This window comes from Cnephaeus nilssonii (assembly GCF_951640355.1).
Source record: "Cnephaeus nilssonii genome assembly, chromosome: 4".
Classification (NCBI taxonomy): Eukaryota; Metazoa; Chordata; class Mammalia; order Chiroptera; family Vespertilionidae; genus Cnephaeus; species Cnephaeus nilssonii.
Window position 1 is genome coordinate 86,437,015 of NC_137075.1, and position 12,888 is coordinate 86,449,902.

The 12,888-nt window shown below is 38.3% G+C and overlaps 1 protein-coding gene across 7 annotated transcripts in view; it reads right to left on the reverse strand.

Moving 5' to 3' along the window:
• NUMB (NUMB endocytic adaptor protein) overlaps positions 1 to 12,888 on the reverse strand; it is a 145,993-nt gene that overhangs the window by 9,241 nt on the left and 123,864 nt on the right. For all 7 annotated transcript variants that reach the window (XM_079769162.1, XM_079769161.1, XM_079769163.1 and 4 more), the window contains 3 exons: positions 6,056 to 6,130; positions 3,617 to 3,757; positions 914 to 1,118 (listed from right to left, as the gene is read on the reverse strand). In XM_079769162.1, coding sequence (XP_079625288.1) covers positions 914 to 1,118; positions 3,617 to 3,757; positions 6,056 to 6,130 — 421 coding nt within the window. The remainder of the gene's footprint in view (positions 1 to 913; positions 1,119 to 3,616; positions 3,758 to 6,055; positions 6,131 to 12,888) is intronic.

Consider the following 12,888-nt stretch of genomic DNA (forward strand, 5'->3'; position numbering starts at 1 on the left):
TGTTGTTAATTCTCACCCAAAGATTTTTTATTTTTTTTAATAGAGAGAGTGGAAGGGAGGGTGTGAGACTGAGAGAGAGAGAGAGAAACATGGATGTGAGAGACACACATCGATTGGTTGCCTTCTGCATGGAACCCCAACCAGGGCCGGGATGGAGCCCGCAAACAAGAGTCCCAAGAATCGAACCTGGGGCTCTTCAGTCTGAGGGATGACTCTCTATCCACTGAGCCTAACCAGCTAGGGCAAGATGTAGGTTCTTGACAGCATCTGCTTCTCACAGAGATCAGATGCATTCGAATTAAAAATCTGTTCCAGGAACAGATTTTCTCAATTTTGTTTTTAAACACAGGGAGGGTAATGTCTTTGCAGCTTATTCAACTGCACTCTTAGCTTCCCCAGGTAGCTTAACATAATAAAAAGGGTAAACAGTTTCAAAGCCACTAAACAAACCACTCTAAAGGAAAGGACTTTGTTTAGATTTTCAGCTTTTGGTTATTGTTATTAATCTTCAACCCAGGATATTTTTCCCATTGATTTTTTACAGATTTGTAGAAGGGATGGAGGGAGAGGGTGGGAGGGAAGAAAGAGGGAAGGAGGAAAAAAGAAACAGAAACATTGATGTGAGAGAGACACATCGACTGCTTGCTTCCTGCAAGCACCCAGACCGGGGCCAGAGATTGAATCTGCAACTCAGGTAGATGCCCTTGACCAGGAATTGAACCCATAACCCTTGGTGTGTGGGCTGACACTCCAACCACTGAGCAACACTGGTCAGGGCCAGCTTTGTTCTTAAGGTCTTCACATATTGCTAAGAGTTCTCTTTGTGAGAAAGCTTAGCCCTGATAGCTTCAAAATATTCACCCTCTGGGGAGAACTGTTTAATAAACACACATTGTAGTAGGACAGACTGTACCTTTCTTGGCATCTTGGATTTGCTTCATAATCTCCTCTCTTTCTGCTAGCTCAGTGGCTGTAGTGACACGGAATGATCCTTCTCTTGTAAAAGTGGTCCGGCTGGCATCAAAAGTAGCAGTCACTCCACATTCCTTCTCCCTCTTCTGCTTACGTTCTAAACAGGCCGCAAAAGCACAGCCTACAGCGTGGCTCAATCTTTCACCCTGTACATAACAGAAGGTTCACAGAACGTTTTTAGAGTTATTGTACCAACAATTACAAATGAGCTTAGACCACAAGTAAGTCTGTTTTTATACAAGGCAAAATGTTGGGAGCTTAACCTAGATTTTAATATACTAATATGCCAAATTAACTTAAACGAATAAATTACCTTAGATAATACCTATGATACTTTACTGTAATAGGCATTGGGTAAAGTGACCATCAGCAACCTGTGCTTTTGTGAGCAGCCACTGAGACCTTCTTATTATTAGTCAGACTCGCTCTGTCACTCACAGTAGCTGTGCCATCAGGTTAGGAGACACTGCTGAAGGTTTCAAGCTCTCAGTCTTGAAATGCAAAACTCTATTTGCTATTTAGGGGAACAGTGGGAATATTTACCAAGCATTTCTAAGAACCACTGGAAAGGCAGGGCAAGGTTCAGGAGCTTAAATATACTGTCAACATGTCTAGGAATAAAAGGTGCAAACTTAAAACTTCGAATAAATAATACAACTCCAGGGATGAGAAGGGAATCAGGCAAAGGGAAGCTTAGCTTTCTTAGTCCCCCCTTTCTGAATATTATCCCCAAGCACCCTTTCCCATTCTAGTTCCACAAGGCTTTCAGGCTTTCTCCTATACCTTCCCTATATTCTTCTAGCTCTCTCTTAGCCCCAACTCTACCTCCCAACTACACACATGCAAAAGTTAAAGCAGTTTGGCTCAGTGGATAGAGTGTCAGCCTGTGAACTGAAGGGTTGAAGGATCCTGGGTTCGATTCTGGTCAAGGGCACATACCTAATTTGCAGGCTCGATCCCAGGCCACAGGATTCGTGGTCAGGGCACGTACAATTGATATGTCTCTCTCACACTGATGTTTCTCTGTCTCTTCCTCTCCCCTCCCACTCTCTCCAATAAAAACCAAAAAACTGCTTTTTATTCGTAAGATTTCACATGACGATAAGCTGTTAAGATTTCACATGACTATAAAATGTAAAATTTCACATGACTGCTTAAAAACTGACAGACTTATTTTTATGAATCCACATGAGCTTCTAACTTTTTAATAGGATGATATAAGGGTAGGCGTGAAAGCATAAAATAGGAGTACCGAGTGTTAGAACCTGTTTGCATTTGCTCTATTATAAGGACAGAGGTACAGGCCAAGGAAGCTTATTCTTTCTCTTTAGGTTTCAGGCAGAAGTTCTTGAAGACAGATTCCTCCTCAAGCCCCATCCCGGACCCAGTTGGCAGAAATAGCTTTAATAATAGTAATTGTCACTATTTTAAAAAATATTTTTATTGATTTCAGAGAAGAAGGGAGAGGGAGAGAGAGATAGAAACATAAATGATGAGAATCATTGATTGGCTGCTTCCTGCACGCCCCCCGGATTGAGCCCGCAACCCGGTATGTGTCCTTGACCAGAATCGAACTCAGGACCCTCCAGTCCACAGGCTGACACTCTATCCACTGAGCCAAACTGGCTAGGAATAACAGTCACTATTTTGAGAGCAGTTACAATGGGCCAGATCCTATGCTAAGAGTGCTTAAATTCATTAATCTAAGTTAGTTTTTGCAACTGTTATCTCCATCTTATAGCAGTGGATACTAAGACTTAGAGAATGTTAAGTAACTTGCTACAAATCCCACCAGCTAGTGAGAACCAGAATCAGGTCTGGAACTCATATCAGATTCAGAGCCTGAGCTCTTAATATTTGTTTATACCACTGTCTCCAAGAACTAAAGAAAAAAAATCTTTTGTTCAATTTTAGAGTAAGGTTAAATCTTGCCAAGGATGTATTAAGTTGTAACCTTTGTGAATGGCTATACTGCCTCATTCTGTCTGAACTTTTAAAAACTCAGAAATTATACACTCAATGCTGTACTATAACTATAGTTAAAATCATCATCAGCACGTAAGAGACATCTTTCATATTAGAATTTTAGGTAATTTACATGAAGGATGATACATTAAGTTATTCTCTATTCTTAAACAAAATAAAAAATTTCTACAATGTAACAATTTCTAGTACACTCATTATACCATAATTTAGTATTTCTATTTTTTTAATTAATTGGAAATACACTCCAACTCAGTTCTTTCATTTGTAGTGGAGTTTCTTTGCAAATAAATTTATAAGCACCTTTCAAATGCCAGTATCATTTACCCAGATGTCTTAGCAAATAAATACATGTAAGATCTTGCTAATGGTTCTAATAATGAAAGTTTCAAATAAAGTTTAGCAGCCACCCTCCCCAAAATACGTCTACTTTCCTTTCATGACCATGGATCTCAGCTAGTCAGTCATCTTGCTCCGTGAGTTGCAGGGTCACACCAAGAGTGTGGATTACTTGAATAAAAGGAATGAAAGCAGACTAGTGTAGGCACTTCCAAGTACTGTAACAGCACGTACTTGTCAAGTGCAAAGTGCTTGACTGAGCCAACCCGGAAGGAGCTTTGCTGACTGAGGCTAGTCATGATGAAATCCAGGTTGAACTCACCGTGTCCTTGACAGCCATGAAGCAATGACAGATCCAGCGCCGAGTGGTGCCATCACGGCATATGTAAGAGAAGGCTCTATCAAAGTTTCTATCTGGGGCACAGAAAGAAACTTTTTCTATTGTCTGGTCAACTATGAGGTCCTTGAAAAAGGGAAATACAAAGGAGCAGAGAATTATGAGGTTATTCAACCTTCTCAGAAGAAACAAAGAATGTTCATTTTATAACACACAATCCTCACACCTAATGCATTGAACCTATGGAATAGCTGGATCTGAGGCCAGCAGTCTGAATACTAAGAATCTGACCTTAGAGTGATCCCATGTGGTCCTTTGCCCAGAGGTCTCTCTCACCTCATCTTCATGTTCTAAAACTTATGCTTGCTGATTATAATTTTATTATGGTAGAGTCCATGTTCAATATGCAATATATGTAAATCAATGTGTTTAATCAAATTTCCATATAACTTATTTAATAACATCATTCCCCAAAGTTCTATATATTTATTAACTTATTGATGATTTAATTTTGAGGACTTTCTGTTTATATACTTGCTGAATGACCCAGTATATGCACAGTATAAACATTACACAAAATGTTTTAAAAAATCTGGAGGTTCTGAGGCTCTTCTGTGTGATATTCTCATGGCCTAGAATCCCTAGGTGCTGAGATGAGGCTGTAAGTACTAAAACATACAATTAAATCAAATGGCTTTTATATAGCATTGCTGAGAGTTCCTGTTGCTCCATAAACTTGCCAGCCAATTTTTTAAAAATTTGCAACTGTGGCCCTGGCTGGGTATCTTAGTTGGTTAGAGCATCATCCCAACACATCAAGGTTGTAAATTCGAACCCAGGTCAGGGCACATACAAGAATCAACCAATGAATGCATAAATAAGTGGAAAAACAAATTGATGTTTCTTTCTCTCTCTCAAAACAAATTTAAAAATTTTTTTGAAGATTTAAAAATAATTTATTTTTATTTTGGCAGCTATTATGATTTTATCTTGCATAACCTTGATCACTATGAACTTCCTCTTTAGCAAAGGAATTGTCTTTTGGGTTGTCTGTTATTTTCTTATTGATTTGTAGGAGTTACTTATATATTCTAAGTATGATCCCTTTATAGATTATACAGACTGAAAATTTCTTTTCCACTCATAATGGGTCCAAGAGTGACAATCCACCAATCATTATTATCACTCTGTTGGAAAGAACTAATTAGTGTCAGTGCTATAAGCAACCACCAGGGGGAAACATCACTTTCTCATTATTGTACAAAGCAATTAAAAACATAGCCTCCATGTACAAATTTCATACAAAACACTTATAAGTTCTTAAAAATAATCTAAATAAAATGATCGTTGTTTCCAAGATTCATGTACATTTAACACTACCACTTCTCTTGAACTTTAAAAAAAGAAAAAGCCTTTGATGGAAGGTCAAAATAACTAAAATGCAGTTATATTAAATCACTTAAAATGTATTGGGCAAGTCACCCATTAAACTGCTCTTTACTGGTCAGACTTTCTCCCAACTGCCTTCTTGCTAAAATTTCTCCAGACTTTAGGTCTCTCAGGAAATTTAAATTAAGTATTAATATACTTGTATAACACTATATGCTCTCTAAGGGAAGAATCTATGTCTCTATTCTTATTAATCCTCACCCGAGGGTATTTTCCCATTGATTTTTAGAGAGAGTAGAATGGAGAAGGAGAGACACAGAGAGAGACATCAATTGGTTGCCTCCTGCACGCACACCAACCAGGGCCGGGGAACTTGCAACCAAGGTATGTGTCCTTGACCAGAATCGAAACCAGGACCCTTCAGTCTGCAGGCCAATCCTCTATGCACTGAGTCTAACCTGCTAGGGCATATGTCTCTATTCTTATAGGCATGTAGGATCACATTCTTTCAAATGCAAAATGCTACCTGTGATTTGAGATACTGTGTGGATTCTAAGTAAATGTTAACCTAATGAGCCAGTCCTTAAGATTTCACTTGAGTTGGGTTTTCAGTTAAATAGCAATCAATTCAAATATCACTTTCTAAAAACAGAGTTCTATTAAGGAACAAGAAGAAATTTCTAATGTGGTCCATCATCATTAAAAATATTTTTTAAACTGTGGTAAAAGGTCCATCATCTTTTACATAAAATTTGTGTAACAACAGAAATAGAATTCAGATCTTAACATTAAGTGAAAATGCTTGGTAGGCTAAACATGCTGCGTCATGTAGGGCAAAATGCGGAGAGAATTCTATTTTTTATAAGGTGAATGAGTAACTAATTGGCTTCCTAAACATTAACTAGTCTCAGAAGATTGTACTTTGGACAAAGTGAAGGATACAGAGTGACTACAACTGCTTAATGGCACTATAATTGATCATTAGGAATTAAAAAGACCTATGAGCAGTTACATTTAAGTTTGTAAAAGTTTTACCTTAGTTTTTTCATCCACAACTCTGAGTCCATCTGCTGATACCCACAGGACTGCCTTAACAGCTTTCTTTCCAGTCTTTTAAGAGAAACCAAAAAGAAAGAAGGAGAGAGAGAGAGACACACATATAATGTATATTTTTAAAAGTCATCTTCCATAGAAAACACTGACTTCTGCCTTCCAAAATTCACATGTACAAATGGAGTCCAGGAGAGGTGCCCAAAGCCATATACTCAAACCAAACTGCAGAAACATTCAGGAAAAGACAAGCCAAAGCCATTATTTTAGAAATGCAATGCAAAACAATACAATAAAAGTAAGTAAAGGGGAGGGGATATATTAAAACCAAGATACCACATTCCATAAAGGGCAAAGAATTCATAAGTAGATTCTTCACCCATTTAAAAAATAAACCAAGAAAATCACGAGTCAGATAAATTTAAATACATAAGGAGTTACACCACAAGTAGCTTCTACGAGTGTATTTAGAGTAAGAATATGTGAGTCTAAATTGAAATGCTGACCATTTTACTACCGTGTGACCCCAATGTATACAGCAGGACCTTGATCATCTGAAATTTTCATGTTAAAAACCCAAGAATTTTTCATTCTTCCTTTAACAGTCTTTAAAAACCATTATTTTTTCTCCCAGGATTAACACAGAACTAGTTTAGTTTTTAATTTGACATTAAATGCATGGAGACATTTTGGAGACATAGGAGAATTAAAAAACTGTTGAAAATATTGTTATTATGACATGAATTCTTTTTACTGCTAAGAAAAGACTTCTTTTGCACATAAGAATCACATGGGGAAAAAGTTGATATATGATTTCTCCTGTGATGGAATGAAAATAGGAGAGTGGGAGTTTGTAATAGCAATTTAACAGCTTTCTTTCTTTCTAACTGCTCCAAGGATATGAGCAAAATAAAACAAAAGCAAAGTGAAGGCTGAGGATATCAAAATATCATAAAAAGTATACATCAAAAGGGATCAGGTACTAAAAGTTGGAGCAGCAGCTTCTAGAAGGGACAAGGAAAGATAAAGAAACGTCTACCATTCTCCTCTGTGTGTGTCCAAACCCAACACTCCCCAGAAGGGAAGACATGGCCTTATTTAAATGAGCTGTGTGATCCACCTGGAATCATCATCTCCATCACCACCACACATCTGATGAGAACCTATTATATGCCAGACAGTGGAAATACTGTACTTGAATTCACAGCCCATAGAAAGGTGACACTCAGATAAACAAAAGATAAATAATAGAGTGATGAGTGCTATAGAACTGAAAACAATCCTACATAATAAAACCTTAATATGCAAATCGACCAAACAGTGGAACGACCAGTTGCTATGACACAAACTGACCACCAGGGGGCAGATGCTCAACGCAGGAGCTGCCCCCTGGTGGTCAATGTGCTCCCACAGAAGCCAAGCTCATGGCTGGCAAGTGCAGCAGCAGTGGTGGGAGCCTCTCCTGCCTCAGCAGCAGCACTACATACCTCTCAGCGGACATCCCCCTAGGGGTCCCAGACTGTGAGAGGGCACAGGCTGGGCTGAGGGACGCGCCCCCCCATGCACAAATGTTGTGCACCGGACCTCTAGCATATAATGATATCAGAAAGCAGGCATGGTCAAATCTGTGGAATCTAAGAAGGTTATTCAAAGGAGAAGACAGAACTGGGTACTGAAATAATTTTTTTACATGTCCCAGATGGGAGTAAGGAGGGAGGGAACTGATAGAAGTAGTGGACATACCAGGCAGAAAAAAACAGCAATATAGGACATGGCAAATCTGGGCTCTATAAATACTGGCTTGAAAGTATGATGAGTGAGCAAGGCATGGTGGGAGAGAAAGAGTAAGAAAGGCCTAGGCACAGAGGGCCTTGTAGGCCTTCTAAAGAATTCCATCTTAATTCTGGGGGCAATTAGGAGCTACTGAAGGAATTTAAACACAATTACACAGATTTGCATTTTTAAACCATCACTCTGGCAGCAGAGTAGAGGGGCTGGAAAGAAACAGATAGGAGGCAAAAAGACCACAAGATTTCAGGTCAGAGAAAATGAGGGTTGAGCTTCTTGATTAAGACTGGGATGGAGATGGAAAATTTTACATGGTAATTGTAAGGGAGAAGTTGAGGATTCCTATCAGGTTCCTGGCTTGCATAACTGGGTAGGGAGGTTAATTTAAGATAGAGAATAGAGGAGCCTGGCTGGTGTGGCTCAGTGGTTGAGTGTCGACCCATGAACCAGGTTAGGGTTTGATCCAGGTTGGGGCACATGCCCAAGTTGCAGGCGCGATCCCCAGTAGGGGGCATGCAGGAAGCAGCCAACTGATGATTCTCTCTCATCATTGATGTTTCTATCTCTCTCTCCTTCCCCCTTCCTCTCTCTGGTATCAGTAAAAACATGTTTTAAAAAGAGAGAATAAAAGAGATGCAAAAACAAGTTTGAGAAGGAAAAGAACAGGACTTCAATTTTAGACAAGCAAAATTTGAGATGTCTGTGCAACATCAAGGTTAAGATGTCCAACAGGTAATTGAAAAATAGGTCTGAAGCTCAATAGAGAACTCTAGATGGAATTTTAGATTTGAGAGACATCAATCATGGGAATAATAGAAGGACCAAGGCTAGAAGAGACTATCAATAATTAAAGAAGTGGGAAAAGTTAAGTCCTTGAAATATGAGAAAAGAAATAACCAGGACAGGAAAATGGGTGATTGAAACTAAGGGAGAAGGGTTTCAAGAAGTCATGGGGTGGTCCAAAATGTCCAATGTTGCACAGTGATCAAATAAGAAAAGATGTGAAAAGTGTCCATTTGATTTAGCAATGAAGACACAGTATAGTGATAGAGGTTGTGTGGTTAATTTATGTGTCAAATTGGCTAGGCTATGGTTGCCCAGTTGTTTGGTCAAACACAAGTCTAGATATTGCTGTGAAGGTATTTTGTAGGTGTGATTAACATTTACAATCAATGGACTTTAGGTAAAGGAGATTACTCTGATAATATGGTGGAAGAAGACTCATCCAATCAGTAGAAGGCTTTACGGGTAAAAACTGAGGTTTCCCCGGAGAAAATATTCTGCCTGAAGTCTGTAACACTGAAATTCTACCTGAGTTTCCAGCCTGCTGGCCTACCCTACAGATTTCAGACTTGCCAGCCCCCACAAATGTATGAACTAATTCTTAAAATCAACACCCCCTTTCTAAACATATGTAGAGATAGATAATCTAAATACATATGAGAGAGAAACAGATGGTAGCTCTGTCTCTGGAAGGTCCTGATTAACACAGAGGTGGAAGACAGATTAGGATGGGTTGAGAAGCAAATGAAAGGCAAGAAGAGTCTATGAGTATTAAATATGCTCTCTGAAAAAGCTTTTCTACAAAAAGGAGAGCTATAGGGCAATGGGGGACAGGCACATGATCAAGGGAAGTCTTTAAGAATTGTGATAAACTAGCATGATGTACCAAAAACAGAATGAAGGTAAATATGAGTCTGAATTCAGTGCCACTATTCATAAGCTAAGTAAGTTATGTAGTCTTCTGAGCTTCCATTTCTTCATCTGTAAAGTATCTGCAGGGTTGGTAAAAGGATCAGAGATATATGCAGTATCTGAAATTTAACAGGGTAATGAATAATTGACAGCCATTTATCATCATTATGTTATTAATAAACTTGGAAAAAAAAAACACCTCCCAACAAAACTTCTTGAAAGAGTGATATCTTCAACAACAACGGATCATGCTTACGTGCTGAATGGGAAAAGCAGTGAAAAGATGGAGACTGAAAGCCCAAGAAAAACAGAAGAATAATTTAGAAAACAGTCATCCAGGAGGTGGGATGGGATGGGGCTAGAGTACAAGTTTTAGACAAAGAGAAAGATGTCCCCTTCCTTGAAATGGAGGGATGGAGTGAGGCTAAATAGAAATGAAGACAGATTTGTAAAGGAGGGAGTGGCAAGTTGAGGAAGTTTACTCGAGAGAGCCACAGATTTATCTGTGAAGGAAATGAGATCACTTGCTTTACTTGGCTAGCAAGAGGAAGGGAGACATGCAGAGTAAGAGAAAGATTGACAATAGCCGTCTAGAGGCAGTATAGCACAGGAACTCCGAGCATAAACTCTGAAATCAGGCTGCTGAGCTTGAATTCTGGTTCTGCCACTGACTATATGACCAAGGGCAAACTACTCCACTTTTCTATGCTTGTTTCCATACCTGTATAATGATGCTAATAATCTTATATACCTCATGGGATCATTATGAGGATTAAATGAATTAACATATGTAAAAGGCTTAGAACTAGGGTGGGTCATATAATTTTCTGTCCAAACTGGGACCTTTTGAAAGTGAAACAGGTGTTATATTGGGGCTGTTCCAGGAAAACTGGGACAATCATCATCCCACCAACAATGGTAACTGCCCATATTTAACCAACACTTATGTAGCAGTCAGGATTTAGCAAGAAGGCAAGTTCTGTGAGGGCAGCCTTGTTTCCATCACTGCTACATCCTTGGAGCTCAGGACAATGCCTGGGACAGAGCAGGAGTTTGAAGGAATAAATGTGCTAAATATCTGCTGGAGGAAATAGGGAATGGCTGATTAGAAGACTGCCATTGGCACTGGAAATCCTGTGTAAGAAATTTAAATGTGAAGTTTTATTAACCTGCTTACTGATTACTACAATTGTAACCTGCAATATTCAATATCTGAGCTAACAGATTAGATTAGATATACTTCAAGGAGTTGGGAGGCATAAGGTGGGAAAAATAAAAGGCCATTTTAAAATGGGATTGTTCCCCATTTATTCTCCTTATCATATACAGGGAATTATAAAATTTTCTTGGCCCAATTATACTGTCATAGAAACATTTCTATTTTTTGAGGCATGTCTTTTTCTTTTCTTTCTTTCTTTTTTTTTTTGAGAGGAAGGGAAAGGGAGAGGAGAGAGAGAGAGAGAGAGAGAGAGAGAGAGAGAGAGAGAGAGAAAGTATCAATAGATGTAAGAGAAATATTGATTGGTTGCCTCCCACATACACCTCACCTGGATCAAACACACAACCTAGTTATGTGCCCTGCCCAGGGATCGAACCCACCATCTTCTGGGGTACGGGATGAAGTTCCAACCAACTGAGCCATACCGGCCAGGGCTTGAGGTTTGTCTTTATAATGGTGGTGTGCTAACCTATCAGTCAGGCACTGTATTTGTCATATTGCATGGACTCTAAGCTCCCCAAAGAGGGGAAGAAAACAAATATAAAGTCTTTCTGTAGTTGTTCATACACCTGGGTGCTGGTACTCGGATGTCACTCTAGTTTGCCACTTACACCAGGTACTGAGATATTAAGGCTCAAAGAACCTGTAGTTGAAATTTAAGTTCAGACTTCCCTCCCAGATTCTAAAGTAGCAATGCTTCTGGATTATTTGTGAACTTTAGTCTTTTATTCTGATAATATAAACTAGGATTCCTAAAAAACTTTTAGAAAATGATAAAAGTCAGAGAGAGAAGATGAAAGTTCTTGCTTCTGTTTGCCCTAAAACTATACACTTAAGCTAATCCCAAGGAGATAAGAACAAGTTAGCTAACTAAACTAAAAATAACTAAGTATAAAATGTAGAATTTACATACATCTTAGTGATGCAAACTTTTTTTTTTTTTTAGAATAAAGTAAGTTTTATTCAGGTAGAGATAAAGAAAGAGGCCAGGTCATGGGTGCTGCTATGAAAGAAGCGAAAAGTCCACGTCCACTAGAGAGTGAGTTTGCCACAAACACCTCTTAAAAAAAAAAAAGACTGCATAGTACTTCAGAAACTAATAACAATGAGGTAGGGGTAAGGCAGGTGAGAGACATTCAGAATCACTTCATCACCACTGTTCCAACACTTTCTATTCTAATAATAATTTCAAGCTTATTGGTAGAATTCACACTGACTAGTGTCAATGTACAAAAAACAGTTTTACAACAACAAGAAAGTTGCTTATTCTCTGAGGAAAGAAAATGAATCTAACATGGAGAGCATTTCAAATTTAAACTGGTGAAATCTGAGTAGAAGGCTAAAGCTCACCTATGAGTAAAAGATGACAAATGTAAGTATAACTTTCAGGCAACCACTCAACTTTCTAATATCCAACTTAGAATTTTAAAATTATCATCTGCCTTAAATACCTTTTACTATGGGTAGATATAAACCAACACAGAAATTAAGCAGGCTGATACTGGAGGAAATGATAGCAGGTAGTGAGTAGATCCATTACAATTTAGTAAGTCAGGAAACTTACACGGCAAGAGAAATGCACAGGCAATCTTAACATGAAAACACCAGTGAAGAAACAATGGTTGTAAAAATAACACAGAAATAATAACATAAACAAGCTCAGTTCACTGTAAGATCACTCTCTCTAAATCTAAAAGCTACTCACAATAAAAGGCAATTGAAATAACTAATTACAATAAAGAACGCCATCTACCTATCTATAAACATATCTCCAGTAGACACCATTTTTTTAAAAGAAAGAAATTGAAAAAGAATGAAGATCACAAGTTAGTGATATCCTCAGTAGGCTGACAGATCCTTACAGTTGATCTTTCATTTTACATATTGGTGTTAGCTAGAAAAGTTCTTCAGGTCTCCAATTGGAGAAATAAGTTTTTAAATTGTTTAAATCAGAGATTGGCAAACTTTTTACATGAAGGACCAGATAAATATTTAAGGCTTTGCAGGCCATACATTCTATGCCATGACTACTTAACTTTGCCACTGTAGCACAAAAGCAGCCATAGACAATAGTAAACAAATGGACATGGCTTTGTTCCAATAAAACTTTATTCAA